Below are 24,253 nucleotides of genomic sequence, written 5' to 3'. Positions count from 1 at the left end.
GTTAGGTCCCATTGTTGCTTGGATGGGGGCTCTTTTCACTGCTAGTATAAGATTAGTCATTTATGCAGCCTATGTCTCTATTACTGTAGTTTTTCTTCTGGGGACAAAGCGTACTCTATAAATGCCCCTAGTTTTCATTTTAACAGAGCACTTCTCTTTGCTTCAGGAAAGGTCTACAGGCTAAATGGAACAATTCTGCATTGCGAACTAGTAACTTTTATGGCTCATCATCCCATATAAAGGTCACTTTTTGACTTTCCCTCAGAGGATCAAGCTGAAAATCTGAATGATGGCTCTGGAGTATGATAAGTAAATGGATCTTTTAATGGTCAGTCAATGGCCAATGGTAATCTGCACAGGACAGGAAATGGCTAAAGCACCAAAGATACAGTGGGCAATGATGGGGCATTTGTGTGCAGTTATTATTAATGCTATCATACATCAGATAAGCCGGGCAGGAGAGTGAAAGTTTGTGATGAATTTGGGCCTTCTAAGGGCGCTTAAGGTCATGGAAGAAAGATACAACCCAATAAGTACACCTGGGACTATTTATTATTATGTGTAATGGATAGTATAGGTACTACACACCTCAGGGACTTAAACCAGGTTAAAAGGTGATGGAGAGGAACAAGAGAAGGACAGCCTCTGGTGTGCCTGTCCGTACAATGCAGCAGCAGTAGTTTTGCAATGATATTAAAACTATGGGAACTATGGTAAAATATGCAAAAGCAGTGGAAAGAAAGATAAATATACCAAATGCTTCAAGTTCACTTAAATGGAAAATACCCTTGAGAAACACATACTTTGCAGAATGGAAAGTGAATAGATGATGAAAATATATGTAGTAGTGTTGGTGTAGATATATAGCTTCTCCAGTCAATGGTCTGGCATTTCACTTTTTGCTCTGTTCTTCAAACATGAAAGAAGTGAGACCTTTCTGAGAACTTCAAAGACTTACAACGTGAACTTGGAGGTAAGACATCACAACTTTTCCTCTTTCTATATAAACATACCATATAATAAGAGAGACACTTTGTTTACTGTATTAAATCGCATGGAGGTAAAATAAGTTTCTAAGTCTTGGAGATGGATTTAACAGGTGTAGCTCAGACTTAATGGCTTGCAGTTGCAGGACCAGACGGTGTAACCTAAACCAGCAGAGTTCTGTCAGACACCCGCTTCACTGCACGGCCCTCATCATTGCGTGGGTTTCCGGGGATTTGTCTGAAAAGTTGGCTCTAGAGGAGCTGGTTTTGGACAACCTCCAGCCTTCGTGAGTGATGTTACTCCACACACTGCACCCCAAAACTTTGCATTGCACCACTAATGACTTTTGCAGATGTAAAAAAGAGTGAGAGAGGATATGTTCCCAGAATCCAATTTCATGAATTCTGTGAGAAGGGTTTGGATTTGGGGAACTACTGTTTTATCAATTAGGGAGGCATGAGCTTGAATGAGTTTAGAACAAGCCAGTAAATCATCTGAGGAACACATTCAGTGAACACAATGAAGTAATGGATGCAGACCTACTGCTGATTATGATAAGTCTGAATAATTTGTAGCCCAATTATTAAAATACAATTTGTTTTAATCTTGGTATGAAAATTAAAGATGACGAATAACCTTTTACTTAAATTTCTGTCTTACAACATTTTTTCTGATCAACGCCATCTGTTTCCCTGCAAATGAAAGGAAGAAATTCTGTGTTTTGAGTGTTTTGGTGGTTATAATGAGCAATTAGTGTTGAGAAATCCATAATTAATTTAGCTGGAAACACAAACCGTAGAAAACGTAACCGTTTGAACACATTTCTCCACATGCATAATAGCCCACATAAAAAAATAAAAATAAAAAATAAATAAATTAAAATCCCTAATAAGTTTTAGACTTATTTTCAAACACAAACATTGGAAAACATGTGATCAACTTCTGAAAAAAAAAAAAAGCCATTATTCTGAAACCCATGGAAAGGCTTTAAGTGAGTCAAAAAAATCCCTAATTTAAATATTTATTTTATTTTTTTAAAAGTAATCTCAACCACACGGGGTCGCTAGAGCTTGAGAATAATATTCATAAAGAACCGTAGCCTTCGGAAAATGTCCGAATAAAACTTTTCTAAGTAGCCCCTTAGGGCAGAACCATCTGGACAAATCACTCCAGTGTATTTTACATACAGGCCACTTTACATGGACTACATTTTCAAAACGTATTTGAGAGAGCATCGTTAAGCAGCCAAGTACAAACTTTCTATGTTGCAAATTGGTTGTGTAAAAATCCGTATTTTTCCTTGTAACGGCCCCCTCGATGAACGTGGCAGGTGTTGTCACCACTGTGGGTTTCTCCTCGTCCCTCTGCTTTTCTCCGCGGCGCACAGAGGATAGAGCGGCAGTGGGAGAGCTCCTCTTAAACTGTGTCTGGAGCCTTTACCTCCACAGAGACGGACTGATGGATGCTGCTATTTTCACTCAACTCCGTTGAAGCATCGCTGCCTGGAGAGTATTTGTCTGTTTGCAGCAATTGTCTCGAAGAGCTCCGCGCTCTGGTTCGCTCCCCGCCACAGTTTTGGACTTTACCACGCGGACTAGACACCGCTGTCTTGCTCTCGATGAAGAGCCTGACTTATGTTTTGACTTTAGTTTTTTGTAAGAATATGTCCACAGCGCAGATTGCAAACGGGGAGAATATCCTGACAATACCACGGACTTTACGCACAAGTCAGCAACTTGGAAAGCGCACGTTGAGAATGGGAACGAGCAGCGTCACGGCTGAGGAAGATTATATTTTTCTTTTCTCCAAAGGGTTGTAACTCGGGACCTATTTAGTGACAACAACATTGTACTAATTTTGCCATCCTGCTTTTACCTGCAGAAATGTTAAAGGGCCGATTCCTGCGCTCTAGTTGAGCCATATCTCGCGAATGCGAAACTGGCATCAAGTAGACCTCATATTAATGACATTTCATTGTCATGTAGGCTACCATATTTTTAGCATTTGCAAATGACAGCTTTAACCCCAAATCCATTTTGATTTTCCCCGAGTGATGCTGGCTTGCTTTGCTTCATTGTGAACATTTTCTTGCTTTATACTTGTTGAAAACATGTTGCTCTTCCTCGTGCTTCAGACGTTGACTCTACATTTGGGAGGTAAGCACATCTGTAACATCATTTTACTTTAAAATGTTTAAAAGCACAGTTATGAATGAAAAACATTTTCACCAGTGCATTGTTCTGTTATTGTTCCTTGTTTTTAAATGATTTGGGGGTTTATATTTCACATTTGGGCTTTTAACAGAATAGTAGAGTCTCGAAAATATTACAGCATCTTCAAGTGACCTCAGATCACAACATGTCAATGCAAATGTTATGGTTTTGATGGAGGTAAACTATGACAATGTTTACAGTAATGGCAGTGCATCAATCATGTTGGCAGCATAGGAGACTGGGGAAATTGAGTTGCAGACTTTGTGGATTGAAAACATCCACAAAATAAATGTTTTGTTTAGTAGAGATGGACTTGGGTTGAGTTTTTAAGAATATTTGCATCACACTAAACTCTATTTGCACATATCATCATCTTCTGATTGCCCCCTGGTATGAGAGCTGAGTCACAGTCTTCAGGTGTATGGTAATGATATTTGCCATATGCCAAGGCCTCCACAATAACCATCCACAGCAGGATCCTAATTGAGCATTGTGTGCCATGAATCCACGGGAAATGGCTTTCTTGCTGTGAAAAGTGATGGAAATTGATAACACACACCAGGAAATTAGTGAGAGAAATATCTGCAAGAAAAATGCTTGTGCTGCATAATTGGATATAATGAAGAATTAAACTATTATTGCAGAATGTTGGTGCTTTTCTACAACTTTTCTTTGAGGGCACGTTGTTAATCAATTCGACAGTTTTACAATACTGTAACGCAGGCAAATGTTAGTCATTGACATTTGTTTTGTTGGTTCATTATTCATGCACGTTAAGGAGGTTGTTGTAAAGTTACTCATTTCAATTAAATATTACAATGATCTTTCTGTGCAGCATAATAACTGGCCCAAATTAGTTTCCCTTTATTTAGAAATCCTCCTGAGCACATGTTTCCTGTCCCTTGTCATTACATTATATCACTGTATTTGTGGGATTTTATTCACCTACCAATGATTGTTCAGTTAGTTCTCAGTTGAGAGTTATTATGTGTAATTGTATTGCATCTGGCCATGAATGCCAGCTCCATGGCTCATATCCAACAGTTCCTTTATACTCTGCCCCTGATGGTCTTTAAGGCTTAAAGTACATGTCCTTGAGCGGCCAAGGACCCAGTGAGCGAAGAGTGACATACAGCCAATTGTGTGGTTTTGATGTTTCCATGTCAATAAATGCTGTTAGATTGTCTTCGGTTTCATCTTACGCAATATCCAGCATTGTGCTATCTCACATTTAAAGTCACCTAAAACTTTATAGCTACATAAATATGATTGTTAATGGGGCTTCTTTTAATTAGAGCTGCAGTTTTTTAGTCATTTAATCAATTACGTAATCAGTTCTTCATCAACCTAATTTTTTATTTGTTGACAAATTTTTTTATTAGGATTAGAGGGATTTCTGTGCACCACAGCAGCTGAGCAGTTTTGGAGTTACTGGACACTTCGTTTGCCAGATACTGCTTACTAGTACTTTTCTGTATACTACTACTGTATGCTTTCTGTATAATAGTTTTTGCGTCAGATTGTAAAGAAAAAAAAAATAGAGCTTTTGCCAGAACCTCCAGCCCTTTTGATGATTAATTGATACACAGGGCATGTCTTTAGTCGACTACTTCTTATTTTGAATGGGATGGAAATAACTTTTTTTTATCTTGATGTCAGGTATGTTTAGTAAACTGATGTGTGAGTGCATTGCAGTTTTCATTGATTTGTCTGCAGCCCATTCACTGTGCGTGACAGCATCATCTGCCCTGGTGTCAAACAGGAGACGTTCATTTAGTCCTGCTTCAGTTGTTTGAAAGTGATGATTTCTCAGTATTTCCCAGGACTTTTTCAAAGACCCCACTTAATTAAAGCCTACATAGACACGTATCATTTAAATGAGGTGCACTCCCAGAGTCCAGTTCCAGTGTAGTCTGCTAAAGTCGTCAAAGTGGGATTCAATATCACAGTAACATTGGCTACTACAGCCAGTACAACTTCCTTTGTGACTTAAATAAGAAATATAGGACTTTGACTTTTAAGAAATTAAGAAACGTACATTTGGGAAATGGTTGTAGTTTGAATTTTTTAATTGTGTTAATAAAATGAAATATTTGCTCTGAAGCCGTTTTTCTGATATCTGATGTATTACACAAGCATATGGTTATTAGGATTTAAATGAGTCCCAAACTTACATAGACCTACTGTGGCTAAAGATACTTTGTGCAATTGCTTGCTTGTTGGCAGTTTTGCTATTAAACTAAAACTTTAGTTTAAAGTCTAAGTTTTGCTGTTTATTTTTATATTATATGGAAAGAACAGAGAAAGCCCTAGCTCTGTGGTGTTATTATCAAAGCTGTTTTATGGCTATGGCTTTGAGGGGGCACCAGCATTTCAACGATGTGTTACTCGGAGCACTAATAAAAAAAAGATGTAGATTCCACTCCTTAGTGTCTCCAAGTCATGTTTGGGTTGTTCTCAAAGAGGTATAGATCACCAAAGATGTGTATGGCTTGACATAATGGATGTATTGTAGACTTTTCAAGACTCAAAACATTTGAACATTTAAAATCTATTTGCTTATTTTTGTATAGACCTTCCAAGTTTATATTTCTGCTGTGCTGTACAAATGAGGAGATTACAGAGAATTTGGCACTGAGTTATGCAAAAATTATGTGGTTTATTAGCAATGGCTTTATGTAATTGTCACATTAAAAAAAATATATATATTTATTCTCATTATAAAGTTAATATTATACATTCATCCCTTGACAAATTCATATTATATAGTTATGTGTAGTTGATGAATTCATATTATATGGTTATGTGTAGTTGTCTATGGAATTTGAAAATTACTCTTGGAGTATTTAGATACTCAGTATAATTGCATCTTTTTTATTACAATACTTGGAAAAAAAAAAAATGACCTGTATTTCTTCCATTGTGACTTATTTCATGCATCTCTGCACTTTTGTCTAATGTCCAGTCTATAATCAATGTAACACTGCTAACACTGCTAACACTGCTATTTTTATTATGTAAAAAAGTATGGGGGAGGTTAGCAAATAAAGGGTTTTGCCCCCAAAGTCCATATATCATCAGCATAATATTTCCACACAGCACATCTACTCTCTCTTAATCGCCTCTTTAGTGTGATCTCACATTCTGTTTAATCAATTTCATGATTAGAGGAGGTGAATGGAGGAGAATTGTGTGGGGCTGTAAAGGGGAGATCGGCGTGTGCTTGTTATAATTCACACGATTTGTGAGACAAGACACAAGGGCCAAAATGGCAAAATGGTAAAAAGTTATCACAATAAAAAATAAAGTATTTTAATCAGTGGCATTTAATAATAAAAAATGACTCCAGGCCTCTCAGCTAAAATGCCCCAAGCGCATCACCGATGATTTAAAACAGTTAAATCTCATTAGATTGTATTCACGTCCTACGATTTTCTACTTATGATCCACAAATGTTGCCCCTTATGATTTGTGGGATTGGGTGTACAAATATTCCATATTAATCTCATGGTTTAAAGTCCTGTCGACTGACAACAGTCACATCTTTTTGAAATCATTGCTAAAAATCCTTTTTTTTTGTGTGCTGCCAAAGAAGACATTGGACTTTGTGCCAGTTTTTGTTCCATTGGTCCAGTAATCACAGGGATATTAACCATAAACCAGGACAACACATCTGACATTTAAACAGATTCTATCACAGAGTTCTGACCTGCCCAACGCTCAAAAGGACAAAACAGGACATTCTACATCGCTATGGTGTCACATGAACCCAACCTATTTTATTAAATGAATTAATTGCCCTAAGATAGAACTTATTTTGACTCAATTTAACTAGGTCTCAATGACAGAACATCATCTCAGACTTCAGGCTTTTTTGAATATTTTAACAGTACGCTTCCTGTCGTCGTAAAATGAAGCGCAAACGCTGCCTGATGATGCAACAGTTTGGTAACTGGGGCTAGTGCTAAAAGCAGCCTTGTACAGAGTCAAAACAGTAGGAACTAGCTCATTCAGCAAAAGCCTTGATGATTTCATTTTTTTATTCAGAAAAGTTACTATTGCAATACCCTTTCATACCACTTTCAGCTCTTTCTGGGTACTTCAACTTTCTCCTATCACCCACAGACACTCAAAAGATTCTTAATTGGGCACTTGACGTTTGGGGGTGTAACGGCTTTTTTCTGTCCTGAGGTGTGTTGTGCCTTTGTAGCAAAATACAAAAAATATTTTCAAAAACAAATCAGTTCTACAACATTTGTAAGTAAACCTTTTCAGCATAACATCATTTTTGTGCAACATTATAATAATATATAATACATTATAATACTCCCTGCGGTGTGACCAGTTACTCCACTGGACAACCCGCTGGACATTCACAAAAGGAATTCCCATATTAAACAATTTTAATAAATCCCTCAGTATGTCTAAGTTGCTAGTTTAATAATGATTTAACTGTCCAATTTTATTTATTTATTTTTTCCTAGGAATTTTAACTGCCACATCACAGGACATCAAGCTGAACATCAAGATAGTTTTTCACAAAAGTTGGATTGTACAAAAATCATGAAAAACTCTATAGTTTTGACGTGTTTAACCCTTTATCCCCAGAGCTCTTTCTGGCACATACATATCAGGCACATACAGAATTTAATGTCACAGTCTTTATAATATGTGACTTTTCATGTCACACCACAGGACAGCCTTTGGATTACAGCATTAAACTGTTTATATCTTTTTTAAGATTTAAAGTGGAGATAAAGGTATAATTTTATACATTGTGTACATTTATAAACTTTATAAACTGTCTTTGACACAAGAAACTCATTCAAGAATATTTTGAAGAAAAGTTTTACACTCACACCTCAGGACTTAGTGTTTTTTGTTCAAATATATATAAAAAAAAATAAACACAACTTCATTCTAAAACTATATGTAATTTATAGAATACATATTTGTGCATAATTCAGTTTTGGAGGAAGAAAAAGTATTATTTGGAAACTAGTGATAGTGTCACTGATAATGACAAAAATGGATGTCACCTCAAGGACCCAATTACAGTTTTTTTTTCAATCAAGCTTTGACACACTTTTCTATTGCAAAACAGTTCACACAGAATGTCAAACATGGATAGAGTTTATCAAAACAAAATTTTAGCTCAACAGAATGCAGTTTTACATTCAACACTGATCAGTCATTCTCCAAAAGCAAGTTTTACCATCAAAAGTGTCTCTGCTCATGTGTTTTTCTGTGCTCTTTGATTCTTTTGACAGTGTAGCTCAGAAGTTTGACCTGCTCTCAGGGACCACGGAGAATCACCTCTTTATTCTGTTTATTCTGGGCTTCATACATTTACACAATTGGGGCTGGAAGAGCTTTTTTGTCACAAACCAGTCGATACATTCAAAGATTTTGCGATAAATTAATTGAAATAAATGTGTACACTGGATTTCGCAGTGTTTTACTGTATCTAAATGCATATGCTGAAGAAAATTAAGAGATGTCAGAATAGCAAATACATCAAAACCATTTTACAGCATGTAATGTGTGCTTGAAAATCAGAATTCATATATTGAAAGTGACAGAGTTTGGGCTAAAGTCCTTAGCCACGTGAGAACAGACCTGTAGTATTGAACAAAAAGAAAAGGTGAATTCTCCGATGAACGTTTGTGAACGAGAGCTGTGTCAAGTGTTCTGAGAGAGAGCCTGAGAACTGTGTGATCTGATGAGAAATGTACCAAATGATTTAACCACCTGAGCCTCTGTTCAGATACATGTTTGAATCAAATGATCAAACTAAACCAAGTTTCAAAAAAATTTGCTAAATCGATTGAAAAAATCTGTAACTGAAGTACTGTCCTGGTTCTTCCCTGCACCAACTAAAAGCAGATGATACTGACAAAAAGGTATCATTCAGTATTTCAGTCTTTCAATAACGAGCCTATTCACTTAGTCTTTTCTCTCGAGCTGATGTTCAACCATGCCAGAGAAAAAAAAAAACATCTTAAAAGATCATCATTTCCACCTGGTTCTCATCCAACAACATCTCTGATTGGAGTGTGCCCACGTCCCTGACATGACATTATCACTTTTACTTTAGTCAGTTATTTTTAGTAGATGCTTTTATTATATATCAAGGCATTAAAGTTGGTTTCCCAGAACAGAAAAAAACAGAAGGGCCTTTAAATGTTTTGATCAGTTACAGAAAAAAAACATTGTTAAACCTCTAAAGAAAAAAACAAAAGACAAATGAAATAATGTAATATTAAACAGTGTTAGTTGTTACAGAACTACAAAAGTCACTGGGGCAACGAATGCATTTAACAGAGTGTAATATTATGCATCCAAAACTAAAAGTGACATTCCTGCGTAAAAATGTAAACGCTTTTAATGCAGTTTCAAGCAAAAATCACCATCACTAACCGTAAGTGCCCTGGGAGTAGTATAGCTGTCTCAGGATTCCTTCCTGTCAGCAAAGATTCATCTATCCCACCAATAGCTTATGCATTTTTGATTAGAGTAACCGCTGGCAGGTGGCTGGACAAAGGCCTGTCAGTGTATTGTGTGTGCAGAGCCACTGTCTGTCAGAACCGTCCCAGCCAAATGCATTAGCGCCAATGATGTGACAGGTACATATTGTCAAGGCCCATTGACTTCTTTGTGGTGTGCCTGATTGATTGTCAAGATTATGTTCAAATGGAAGTAGTGCAGCTCTTTGTGATTCAAAGTGGCGTGCCCATGCAGCAGAATGCCGAACATCAGCCCTTACACTGGCCCTGAATTTTAATATGAGTAATATGAGTGGTGCCTATTGAGTGCTCAGATGGGTGAATAATCAGTGTGTTGTCCTTTCAACTATGACAAAATAGTAATGTACTGCTGTTAAAAGAATTACAAGGAAAGATACTTAGGTGCTTATGACATTACACGTTAAGTGGTTTCAAATAAAAACAGGCATTGACAGATGATAAGTGAGATACTGCAGATACTTGTGGCTATAATGATAAATAATGGGATTGGAATTGTATATTTTTTGTATTTTTTGAGTACTTTGAGAAGATATGTTGGCAATTAAAATTAAAAATAACATGCTATTTGAAAGATTTATGTTTTTTTTCATTTCTGACCAGCTCAATCTCCATCACATTGATTTTTATTATTATTATTTTTTTTTTACCATAAACTATATACACAATATTCATAATTGCCATAATACCATCCACAATATTGATAATTCAGTATCTTGACCCATGCACCTCTAAAGTAAAGTAGAGTTAGCAATAATAAAGTTATAAATGCAGCGTGGAAGAGGAGTTACATGAGTCACTGAGTGTGTCCCCTGGGTGTCTGTCTGTAGAGGTCTGATCCTGATGTCCTTGTGTTTGTCACTGATGGATGGGTACTACATAATTCTGTACCATAAATTCTGCTTTAGTGGTCCTTTATTTTTGGCTCTGTTGTACTACTGTGAATAATATTGTTACAGAGGCGACGTTGAGGTCATGAAGCTGGCTCACATTTTTCTAAAGAGCTTAGATATATAGTCCTAGTACAGAGGTGGCTCTCGGGTGTATAAAAAAAATCATAATATTGTACTTGATGTTTTGGAGATGTGCAAAACTGGAGTAGTGAGTATATTGTTTTTAAAAGAGACTTAAACGAGGCTGCCAAAAAGATGATTAGAAGTAAAAAAAAAATATAAGAAACCTACAGTGTAATCTTTCAAACAAGGCTGTAACTGTATACTTCCGCACTCTTATGGTTACGTTTATGGTCTGTTTCACTTTTGTGCAGTAGTCGAACCTTTACTGGGACATTTATTGGCACGTTTTAGCACATTTCTGATTGGTTTGTCTTCGTCGTGCGTTGTGTAATCCAGTGTAATCTCAGTCGTCCAGGTATGATGTATGGTGAAATAAAAATTTTAATCTGTCAACTGGACAAAAAGTTGTAGGGAGGCGCTAACTACACTGAAACTAACACACATTAAACAGATTCATTGTGTTAGTTAGTTAGACATCTTCACTCCTGCAACTTTTTGACTAGTTGACAAATTTGAATTTTTATTTTCCTATTCGTCATCGGGTTCAAAAAAAAAAAAAAAAAAAAAAAAAATCAAGATATTCGTTTTTATATATACCAACCAGTATGGGAGCCAGTATGTATTTCATTTTCATTGCACTACTGGGATTTTTTTGCTTATTTTATGTCTATAGAAGGTTGAATTAATAACTTCTATAACTCAGTACAGATACAAACTAAGTACTAAAGTGTTTCAATCTGCCGTTTATTTATTGCAGCTCATGATTTTTGAGCAATATTGTAAATTTTGGATCGTTTTTGTGGTTTAAATCTGCTCTTGGGCTATTTTGTCAGTGGCATAAACTACTTTCTGTATTATCATTGCCCACAGGTAAGGTTTGCACTGCATTGCACACCCAACCCTTGCACCACTGTCACTTCTCTGCATGTTGATATACATAAATTTGAAATATGTCAAATATGGTCACCAAGCTATGTATATATTTTAACTCCATGATATTGCAGTTTAGATTGAAACCTCTCCAGCCTGATTGTGCGACTGCTCTGCTAATTGTTAAGTAGTTTAAATTGCTCATTGACTGTTAACTTACCTTAGAGTACCTTGGTGTACTGGTTCTAATCACTTAACATACAATCATTGGTCCCTAATCAGCACTGGACAGAGCACAATCAGAGGGCATGTTTGTCAGGTCGGGGCGGTATGGTGGTACACTTTTCATAAACAAGTGCTGGACAAAACATAATGGCTTGCTTAGCTTTTGAAAACAATATAATTACTGTGGACTTTTTATATTTTTTATAGTGTAGTCTGGATGGACAGCACTGTCATTCACCAGCCCCGATCAGCCACTATCCAGCTGCTTAACCCCTAGGCCCTCAATTTCATACAAATTGAGTGAGTGCTTCTTGGCATGGTGGCAGAATGACCTGACTGATAAGAAAGGATTAGCCTAAAATAATTCAACTTCGAAATGAAAAAAAAAATACAGTATGTTTGTGTTAAGAAAGCTGTTGGCAGTTGGTAGTAGACCTGCTTGACTGAAATGAGATTGTGAGTTCAGTTCGGTGCAGTCTGACTTTTTCCCCTGAGTTAGTGTGTTAAAGAGATGTGTGTAGTGGCCATATCCATAGATACAAGTTGCTAAGATCACAAAGTATTACATAAATAAGTAATACACAGAATATGATACATGTCTTGTAAGAAAAGAGAAACACAACATAAGCCATATATAACCTCAATATTGAAGCATCCCACTGCTCCTCCATCTGAATTCATTTGCTTTTGTTTTGTATGTAGTGTTGTGGAGCTTTGAACAGAGTTGTGTGAAGGGTCTATAATTGGATTTTCAGGGACTATGGCGACTGCCACAGAAACTCAAAGTGATGTAATCTGTGCTGCATTCTTAATTGCCTGGGCCACATGCAGGATGTCTGAATTAGCCCTAAAGTTGGAAGAAAACCAGAGCCGTTTTCACTCTGATAATTTGGTCCGAACTGTTCTGTAATCTCTGGAGGAAGTTATTTATAACCAACACAGATATCTACTTTGCATTATGTGAATTTTATCATGCTTATCCACATTCATAAAGTCATCTTAGCTGGTTTTGATGTGCTTCCACTGCAAAAGAGCAAAGAGACAATAACCAAGTATGTCAGAAAGTGAACTTATTCTGTCTATTCTGAGATAGAAACTACCAAAAAATGCAAGATCTGATCCTAGTGTCAGCGAATAGCGTTGAAAAATGTGTTGCAAGCTGCAGGTGGACGGGAGCCTTGTGTGAGTGAAAGATGAGGAGAGAGGAGCAATAGTCTCTTGTTGTCATACGGCACAGTAAACATGGACTCAGATAGATAGACAACAAACGCTAAAAAAGTCTATAAACCCCAAAGCTGTGCCTATGGGGGATACTATCAATTATTTGATAAGGAATCTGGAGTTTCACACAGCGGATTTAAGGGGAGGAAGAGAAAGTGAACTTTGGTGATATACTTCTGCTGTGTCTTTTCAAACCCAATTTAACATTTGGTGACACTTAGAAGTTATCAAGTATTAACAGTAAATAAAAGTTATTTAACATTGGCATAACAGAAATGTTTAGCTTGTTGATTCTGCAGAAGTTCATGTTGTTTTTCTGTCCTTTATTTTATTTTATTTATTTATTTATTTTTATTTTTTTCTTACAAACCATCATGTTTGTTGTGACATGGGGTCATGTCTGTCTCTGAGATTAAACTACCTGTCAGTCACGTCCATCAGAGTTTATGGAGACAGGGTACAGTTCCAAACTAATCTAAGTCTTTGTAATGTATAACAGCATGTAGACGAGGTTCACACTGCACCACAAACATATTGGTTGTAATAAAAGAAATGTTCTTCAAAGGTCAAGTTGTTTTTTACTTTGACTGTGCCTCTCAAATAAACACTGCAGTAATAGCTTTAATGAGGCATCTTAGTCTACCTCACAGCGCAGTGCACTTATTAGTTAAGGTTGATCACATGATTAAACTTTCCCAGCATGCTTTTTTTTTTTTTTACACTTCAAATTTTCTTTTGAATTAATTTCTACTGAAAGAAATGTGGCAAGGCAAGTTTCTTTGTATAGCACAATTCATACACAAAGTAATTCAAAGTGCTTTACAGAATAAGAAAGAGATTAACAAATTAAAACATAAATAATCACAAACAATCACCATAAAATTTACATTAAAGGAGAAAAGTGCAGAATAAAAACCTTTCAGTCATGTATGAGGCTTTGTGAGGCTACTCATATCAGGTGCCTATCCCGCGAACCATACACCACCTAAATGGTTTTAAATGTATTCAAAACATGTTGATGTTCTGACATATTGGATTGGCATAATCAAGTAGGATTAAAATATGGATTAAAACAGCTGTTGACTTTAGCCTAAAATAGTCGCTTGTCCACAGTTTTGAAATCTCACTCCTGGCAGGTATTAAAGTTAAACTGCAGATGCAAATCCTTCCCATCTGGAACTATGATGACTCCTCTGCTTGAAAAACGTTTTTTAATAGAACAAAGAATCTAATTATGTAACGTCACCACAACGACACCAGAATGTATTCCCTATAAAAGTAAAAGAACAATCTTGTGGTCCTACATGTGTTAGCCTGCAGTGACGATTGTATGTATTTTCTTGTAACAGATTTAAGAATAGCCGACGGCTAAAAGCAAAATTATCTGAATCCGTAAAACTTGCAGTGACTCACACATAAAGGACATATTGTATTTTATTCAAAGAGAAATCGTTTCCTTGTTCTAAGTGAATCTGCACCTGTGTAGTGCCTTTTACATCATTCTCCTTTGGACATAAAATGTATTGCCTGCAGCTTCAAAGCCCTTAGAATTGAAACTGCCTGAATCTGTTCTTTTAGAAAGCATTTTGAGGTTTATAACATCAGGGTTGTATTTGAAGTTAACTGACTGTGTTTTGTCATAAAGTTACACCAATCAGCCACAGCACTTCTCCAGGACTGTTCATCGTGATAATGAATGTAGTGATTCTGTATCTAATATGCCACTTCACAAACTGTATTTGTGTATCCCCTGCCATTGTTCTGCCATTGGTTTTGACCAACACGTGATATGACCCAGTTGTCTGATACCTCTAAATGCTACTAAACCGCACTTTCTTTGTGTTGGCACTTCCGGTTAAGCAGGAGTCCCATTCATTACATTGGAGAAACTGAGCAAAGTTTTCCCGCTAAAATATGATATAAATTAGGCTGATTTGTGCAAAACTTCTATGGTCTTTTGCACCAACAATTCAACACTGCACCAATTCTCTGGGAGGATTTAAAACGGTTCTGTAGTCCATATAGAACTTATTTGCTGTCAAGATCGGCAGCCACATGCAAAATAATACAACCCAAATGACGATGGCGGCGCCCACAGCATAAACTGAATATCAACAACCTTATCAGTGGTTCTGCACCTCATCATTATGCATTTGGCTTTCGAGATTCTGCTGTTTCTACCAATACAAAATTTTACAACAGGTATAATCTCAGTCTAAATTACAACAAACCTGGCTGTGAACCCAAGCTTAATGTACTATTGCGGTTTTCATATTTCAGTGATTATGTGATATTTCTGAACAGGGGGCAAAGAGACAGCTTTCCACATTGATTACACTGTACTTTGACATTAAATATCTAAAAAAACATGTTGAACTCAATCATTTCTATTATTAAGTAAACCTAAGCATTCACAGTCTACATTTTGAAACTATTAATTTTAGCTGGCCTCCATCTGTATTAAATAATATTGAATGTATTGATGTCACCTGAAACCCAACATTACCATAAATAATATTCTGATTAATTAAACAAAGTAACTGCTAAAAATATAGACCCTGAATATTCACTACAGAAGACCGCAATGCCGCAACCTCCTGCCTGAAATCCAGAATACACACTACTTGTCAATACTTTATGAAGATGTGAGTCTTGTCATCGTTGAAGCTCCCCTTTTGCAAACAGGCATGATTGACAGGTGGATTAGCCAATCGGGGACACACACGGTCCATCCATAGCGGTAAAAATATAGGAAAAATAATATCACAGGGGACTGAAAAACGCGGATTTCTGCAGAATCAATGAGCGAACCGCTAAACTCGTTTCACATACGTCACTGAAAAAGAATGAATTTGCACCATTTCACAATCACATTTTGTCAGGTTTGAGATGCAACAGAGGGAGTAGGGACCAGACTGATATCAATATGTACAAAAAATATAGAGATATCATGACCACTCACACCAGAAAGAAATCTCCGTTCTTCATATTAAACATAGTTGCATATTCGGAATTACGAATGCAAGTACAATAGCAACCAAAGACTCTGTGGAGCTGGAAGTGCGTCCACGCTCACTTCCTATCTGGAACATGGCGGCTAGCGGGTTAGCTATGTCCATTTACATAAAAGTCTTTGATATTACCCAGTAGTGGTCACATTGTTATGCCTGGCTGGTGTTTTTTAGATTACCTTGCATTGATGATGTGTAAAAAACAGTAACCCTCCCAGCTCGTAGTCAAGTTGCAAAAAAAAGCAAAATTCAGCCTTGTCAGAGGAGTGCAGAGTTGAATTTATCAGTGCTGCGTGCGTCTGACCTTGGGGAGAGGGTTACCAGTAGATTTGGAGAGCGAGCAGGACTGGATAAGCCGACACTTAAGCATGCACATACTTTACTGTTCTGTTTTTCACACCTCACTCTAAATAAAGGGATTTGGAGGGAAAATCTTCAATCCACGCTGGCTTTCTAAACTGATTTAATTAATTCACCTGCTTCAAATCGAAAATTCCCAGCAGTGGAAGAAGTTTTGATTTGAGTAAAACTTTTGCAGTCAAGATTTTGTCAATGCTGCAGCCGTACAAGTACCAGTCCAGATTAGCTTGATAGGCACCCACCTCCATTATTAGAGACAGCCTCTTATTTTCCTTGCTCATCAGAGAGGCACAGTGCACAGCCAAATCACAGCACTGCCATCCATAATCAATCTGTTACGCTTGTGTTGAATCTTGTCTTAATTTGATTTCCTTTAGCCCTCTGATCTGCAGTGGTATTAACATGATCACACAATGTGGCTATAGATTTGAACGAGGCTGAAAACATGGGCAAATCTGTGTATGCATTATTGTAGTTGTGGAGAGTAGTGCGTGTAGTCCAGAGATGGTCAGTTGATTAAAGAAATAGATTCAATTATAATTTGTCTGCAAAATCAATGGCTAAATATTGTCATATGACTATAAATGTAATGTCAGTAATGATGAAAAATGGTCCAAGACAGCAGTGTTTCCTCTGGATGGACAGAGACTTTTTATACATGTTTATATAATTGTATTAAAGAGTAGGCCTGTCATGATAAGTACTATATCGATTTACTGTTCAATAGATGAAAGCTGGAACAATATTTTTGGGGGTCAGTATTTATTGTGTGTACATTTTCTTTGCACTGTTGAGGAATTTTTTGTTATTTTTTGGCTATACAATCAGATTTAAGCCATAAAAGGTTGAATTAGTCACTTCTATGACACATTACAAGCAAGTACAAACTAAGTAGTAACGTGTTTCATTCTGCTGTTTATTTGGTGCAGTTCATGATTTTTGTCGTGCCTATTAAAAAGACTTACTCGTATGTGTCTAGGTCTACACACTTTTGCAATGCAGTAATTAAAATCAAAATGAAAAAGAAAATAATGAGAAAGAAAGAAATCATTCATAATAATAAATACATTTAATAAAAGTTTCATATTGATTTTGCTGACATGCAACAAAAACTTTAGTTGTAATGTAAACACCTGTAAAACTCCAAAGGCGATAAGCCTTATCTTTACTGTCATCTGTGGTGTTGGGATTTCAATTTCTATCCCTATATATTACATCAGTACAAAGAACAGGTTCAGAACATTGATTTGGCACACATGAATGTTGTATTTCCTTTCTAATGAATGGAGTTCTTATCTTAGCTATACAGATGTGCTTTACAATAACAGGATTATTTTTGTTTGGAACCTAATTATTTCTTTTTTGCTCATTACTGCAGGCTTGAGTTTCAGTCAGGGCATATTAGCTATTATCTTGCCGTCGGCAGGTTTATAATGGTTGAGCATGGGAGTCTGTGGCCATTAAGACTTACTTGGCTTTCTGTCCACTTGTTCCTCATTTTAACTGTGCTTACACACCGTTTAATGCCCCGCCACACTTACTGAAGGGCTGGCCTGCTCTACCCCTGCAGATGCCTCTGTATTTAGTCTGATTTACGATATTGCTTCGCAATAAAGCGCTGTGTGAGAGGGGAAGAGATTCATTAGGGGGAGTTGGGGCCGAGTTTATGTTGTATCGCAGTTTGGAGAGGCCAAGAGGAATACTGATAGGCGCACAGACTTGCTTTTTGTTTTATCCCAAATGTCTGCAACCCTGCCCCCTCTAGCCATGTGCACCGGTTGGCACAAGGAAGAGGTTGTTCTCTGCCTGTAGGATGCCCAGGGTTCTTGCTGTGATAACACTGGATCAGACCTATCAGTGCCCCCCGCCTCACTGCACCTGGAGGCTCTAGCTCCCAGCCTCCCATAATGACATCCCCGCTGACCCTATACCAACAAACAGTGCCTATTTGCTGTCCCATCTGCAGGCCTTTTTACCAAATAGGCCAGTGGAGCAGTATGGCAGAGTATGTGTTTACTCCTTGGCCTGGTCGATATTCTTTAATCCCCGAGATGATGCTTTCTCTCATGAACTCAAAATAGCTCCTTCCCGTGGTCCCCCGGCGAAAGCCACAAGCCCATTACTCTTTATTAGCTCTTAGCATCTTAAACATGGGCCATCCATTAGCAGAGAGGCTCGAAACATGCCCAGCTGGTCCTGCCTCTGACTCTCACACACAGTAATTTGAACTGACCCATAATCAAGAACAATTATTGTGTATTCAATTCAGCTCATTTCTGAGTATAGACAAATTATCGTAAAAAATCTGTAAACTGGAGATGCACTTGATTACAGCCTCGACCCCATCTACCTGAATGATTTCTGTTCTATGGAGGCTGGCATGGCGTAATACAATACTGTGTCATGTATTGATTCCTCCCCCAGTCTCTCTTTCTCGAATTTCTTGGTCGACTCTGAAGCATAAATCATCCATAAATGATTCTTGAAGGAAATATTGTATTTATTATTCTTGATGGATGGGCAAAAACTCAATAGACCCTTATTAATTGAACATAGTGAGAAATATGATGTGCATAATTCGATGGGTCTCAGAAGCTGGCGCTCATTGTTCTTGCTTAAGAGTGTTCTGTTTAGCATTCACACTGACGCACAGAGCAACACAGGGTCAGGACCAGGGTCAGGAAGACCATACTTCTCAATCTCAACAAGTGCTGCATCTATGAAGAATCATTTGTTTCGTTTCTTCAAAGCAACACCCCAACTACTAATATGGAATATTCATTTTACAATAGAAAGTGAGTCTGGAAAGTTTGGGGGACATCGTAGTACAATGAATCACCACACATGATTTACAGTTGGGTGACTTGGGCGACAGTACTAAAAGCAGAGAGAATTGAATCTCGGATGCTTTTCATAACAAAAAACAGCCTTTAGAAGGCTAACAACAACAAATCTTACTGGTTGGCTCTAATAAATGCTGTCAAATACAGACTCAGTGGTTTTATATTTGGTGACATAAACCAAATAGAACCCAAACTCCACATTTCAGAAACCCGACCACACGAGGACCACATGAATGCAGCATGTAGGTTTTGCAGTGAAAAAACATGCTTTAAGTTTAACTCTGATTTTTAAAAATGTACATTTCCATCCCCTGCTGCTAAATTATTTAAAATTTAGAACTAAGTGAAAAGTATTGACCTAGGCACTGATTTTTGAGGCTTTTCTTCCACCTTTGATAATATAAGGCAGCACTGTATTCACTCTGGTCTCATTTATAATCAATTGACATTTTCTTACCTTTACCTCAATATTTCTGTCCATCACTTTTCGTAGGAGCAATTCGTCCTTGTTCCTTACTGCACATCTGTCTTGGCATGTGCAGTGAAGTCTAAACACGTACATCTGACCAGTGGAGCAGTTAGGCGGCACTCACCGCAGCGTCCACCCCTCACATGGGCTGGAGAAGTGGGCAGGAGGCAGCAGGAGCTGGGCCTGTCGCTCCCTGGTGGCCTCCATTGTAGATGTTCATTTACTCTGACTGTGAGAGTGTGAAGGCTGGTGTTCGCTCCGATAGTCCTATATCCTAGCGTGGAGTCTTGGTACTAGCCTGAGTGAGCCTGTATGCTGCTGCTTAAAGGGAACTGTGCTGCCTGGCTAGTTAGCACTCACCTGAGACATCCCTCAACCTGCTGAAATTGAAAAATAGTGTGTAAGTACAAGGCTTTTTAAAAAAGGAAACTGAAACTGAGATTCATGGATTAATAATCCATTCTGTCAAAATCAAGGTTAACTTTCAAACCAGCCAAACTTCCCGTGAAAGTAGTTTTTAACAGGTACGTACTCTTTATCCAGCCCTATTTATTTGGCAGTGGTAGTATTCTTGTTAGTGGGCAAATGTTTGGCTTTATACACAGAGTTTATGCAAACTTTTTGTCATTTATCATCATTGCACAATGTCACAGGCTCTTTACCTCCAGCTCACACTGCAGAGCCTCCACACTAGTGGGCCTTCACAAGCAGGAGTTAATCCTTTTCGCTCCACATAAGAGCACAGGTAGAGACAGCCAAATGATGCCACCTCATATTGTTGTTTGTTCTCACCATGTGACATTTTTTAAGATTAGATTTATATGCAATTTATATGCAATGTGAATAGTAAATTAACCTAGATGTCTGTGTAAGCCCTCAGTCATCCAAGTAGTATCTATAGAAAAAGAAAACTCAATTCTGTCAACTAGACAAAAGCTTTTAGAGTAAAGGCGTTTGGCTACTCATCCAAGCGGCTTCTTCAGTGGGACACTGCCTTATATCTATCTGAAGGGAATAGATAACTACACTGAAACTAACACACCTAGGTACTCTTCTAAAAACTTGAGTCCAGTTGACAGAACTAAATTTTCCTTTGCAATATATTAACCTAGCTTTGGGACGTATATTAGTACTAACATTTGTGATATAACAAATGCCTGATCTTTTCACCTCCTTTGATCCATTTGTTGTGATCTGTACACAAGAGTGTACAGAAAGAGCATCTAGTGTTTCATATCTCAAGTGAACGGAGACAGAAAGGAGGAAATGTCAGAGGAGATAAATAAGTGGGAGAAATGCAGCGCTTTCATAACGACAACACAACAATTACAAGACATCTGTTGTTAGTGTTTGTGTGAGCTCTTATCACAGAGCTGTCAGGGAGGGCGCTGGCAGCTGTTCTGTAGAGTAAACACAAAAATATTAAAGACTGCAAATAAAGTCTCAAACTTTTCATTTCTTCTGGCACCATACTTCTTGTTTTAATTTGACTATTCAAATGTAACAATAGGAGAGTTAAATAATACATGATGTGGGCCATAAAATGTAATGCTGAAGCAGACATTTTCCTCACTTGAATTATCATTATCTCTATACTTTTTGTGCTAGTGTTTTATACCCACTGTCTTTTTTAATAATGTGATTTGCAAAAGCTGCATTAATCAAAATGTTTTATAACAGAAACACATTACGATGTAAGAAATTTGTAATAATGTGCTCATAAAAATTATTTCTCAACTTATTTCACTTGACTGCACCAATGTTCTGGGCATTTTAACTCACCCCCTGGGCATTTTAATTTGCCTTTACGGGTTATAGCTTTCCTGTCGTGGTTCAGCATTGCAGGTTATTCGGGCATGTTTCGCGAAGGCAGCTAATAAGCCATGATAAACAAGGTGCGACATTCACTGATAACTGTTAAAGTGCTTTTAATCACCAGTGAACTTGAGGTTAGGGAAAGCATATTTTTATTTTAAGTATTCACTTTAGCTGTCTCATGCTTTCTATCATGCTCACTTTCGATTATTTATTTACCCACCATGAATTGTCCCTCCTCACTCTCACATTGTGCTGATAAGGTACAGCTGCCTTGGGGCAAACTGTCTAATTCTGCTACCATTACCATTACTCTTTCTCAATATTGACAGTAATAAGGGTAGAAAAAGTTATGCATTCATCTTGGGGATCCTTTATATCACTTAGTATTAGTATTTATTCATAATGTATTTTATTCTTCTCATTTGAGATTATATGTTATACATGTAAGCATGGCCATTCATGTATAAATAGGGGCACACTGCATCATTATTATTATTTTGAATTGTATTATACTGAATTAGTTAATATATTGATATAGAAGCAACTATTTAAGATAATAGTAGCTTGTAATCTTCAGTCAAATATTCAATGTGAGTGTTTACAATTCACATACTGTGTCTGTTTTTGATGAATCAGTCTCATACAGTATTAGTTTGCTGATATTATTCTAATGAGCAGTTCTCCAATCTCTTTTTCCAGTTTGTGTGAACAAACATATGAGACTGTGGTTACATTTTAATCCTCAGCAGCTGGCTTCAGAGAAGATCATGAATAACGTTTCACTTTGCTCTAGCAGGGAGGACAGGACGACTGTGTGACTGTTCCCACAGTTTGCTCTTGCTGTTGTATCAACCCCTTCATTTGTCAGCGGTGTAATGCTGCGTATACAGCCACAGCCTGTGCCAACAAACAAGCCCAGAGCTGCAGCTTGTTCAGGAAAAATACAAATTGCTCGGTGGTGCTCTACTGCTCAGAAGTCATTGTCCTTTGTCGCGGGTCCAGTTTTAGTCTCCGGAACACTCTGACACTTGAGTTGGATCATAGTTTTGGAAGTGGAGGTCAGCTGCACCACTTGTTCCCTGAGGGCTGCTATTTGTAGAAGTGCAACTTCAACCCCAAACCTGTCTGATTTGGCTATGATCAAACAATAGGCTGGCCTTGAGAGGAAGGACAGATTCTACATGTCACCTATACACTGCAACACCTTTTATGGCAGCTCCTGTTTTTTATGTAACATGTCAATAAGATAACAACTCCAACATGCATATTGACAGTTGTTGAACACAACTAAACATTTAGGTCCATATCGTGCGAGCAGCGGTAGACAACGTGCAACCCAAAGAGGGGTATAGGGCATATGGGGCACACACACCAGCACAGCGTGCAGGTGCACGCATAAAGCATGCAAGCATAGAGCGCATTGAAAAAAATGCTTTCACATAATGGTCTTTTGTGCAAGGCAAGGCAAGTTTATTTGTATAATACAATTCATACACAAAGTAATATTAAAGTAACATTAAAAGAGAAGAGTGCAAAATAAAAACCTTTTAGTCATGTGCACGGCTAAACAGAACCACTTTGAGCCTGGATTTAAACATTGTTAAATTAGAGGCCTGTCTCACATCTTCAGAAAGACTGTTCCAGGTTTTAGCTGCATAAAACTGAAATGCTGACTCTCCATGTTTAGTCCTGACTCTGGGCACCAGCAGGAGGCCGGTCCCTGAAGTCCTCAGAGTGTGAGATGGTTCGTATGGCACTAACATGTGGGAACTGTACTTTGGTGCTAGGCCACAGAGAGACTTGTTCACAAGCAGAGCTGCTATGTCTATGTTCTGAGCAACAGGAAGCCGGTGCAAAGACCTGAGCACAGGACACATGTGCTCGTACTTCCTGGTTCTAGTCAGAACCCGAGAAGCAGCATTCTGGATGTACTGCAGCTGTCTTAACACTCCTTTAGAGAGTCCAGTGAGAAGGCCGTTACAGTAGTCTAACCGACTGGAGACAAATGCATGGATAAATCTAAGTCTTTCTTTGACAGTATACCTTTGATTTTTGCAATGTTTTTAGATGGTTAAAAGCTGCAGATGTTACTGATTTGATGTGGCTGTTAAAGTTTAAATCTAAGTCCATTATTATCCCCAGATTTCTAGCCTGATTTGAAGGTTTTGGAGAGACTGGAGGTGACTGCTGACACTTTCTGTGTGTTTCTGCAGGCTCAGTGTTGTGGTCTAAAACCTGACTTGAAAACATCAAAGGAGTTGTTCATTTGGAGAAAGTTAGTAACCTGTGGGTAAACAACTTTTTCAAGAACTTTGCCTAAAAATGGCAGATTTGAGTTGGTAATTGTTCAATATTGTGGCATCAAAACTGCTCTTTTTTCGGAGAAGCTTAATAACCACAGTTTTCAAAGCTCTTTCAATGTTCCAGGCTGATGTGACATGTTAACTATGCAAGTGAGTGGTGATAGCACACTGTTGAGCACAGACTTAAGAAATTTAGTGGGTGACACATGAAGGCAGCATGTAGATGATTTTTTGGACAGTTTTATAAGTTACGGGTGCGAAGTGAGTCACCTCTAAGCAGTGTTGGGCATCTTACTTCAAAAATGTAATGAGTTATAGTTACAAGTTACTTCTTCCAAAAAGTAACTGAGTTAGTAACTCAGTTACTTTTTGGGAGAAGTAACTAGTTACTAG

General features: G+C 37.7%; 1 protein-coding gene across 1 annotated transcript in view; it reads left to right on the top strand.

Annotated features, from left to right (window-relative positions):
• The first annotated feature begins 2,814 nt into the window (after nt 1-2,814).
• si:dkeyp-14d3.1 (transmembrane protein 132C) overlaps nt 2,815-24,253 on the top strand; it is a 100,801-nt gene continuing 79,362 nt past the window's right edge. Inside the window, exon 1 of the mRNA XM_033972517.2 lies at nt 2,815-3,143. Within this exon, the coding sequence (XP_033828408.2) occupies nt 3,098-3,143 (46 nt within the window). The 5' untranslated portion in view covers nt 2,815-3,097. The remainder of the gene's footprint in view (nt 3,144-24,253) is intronic.

This window comes from Periophthalmus magnuspinnatus, chromosome 9, assembly GCF_009829125.3.
Source record: "Periophthalmus magnuspinnatus isolate fPerMag1 chromosome 9, fPerMag1.2.pri, whole genome shotgun sequence".
NCBI lineage: Eukaryota > Metazoa > Chordata > Actinopteri > Gobiiformes > Gobiidae > Periophthalmus > Periophthalmus magnuspinnatus.
This window is presented reverse-complemented; position numbering and strand designations above follow the sequence as displayed.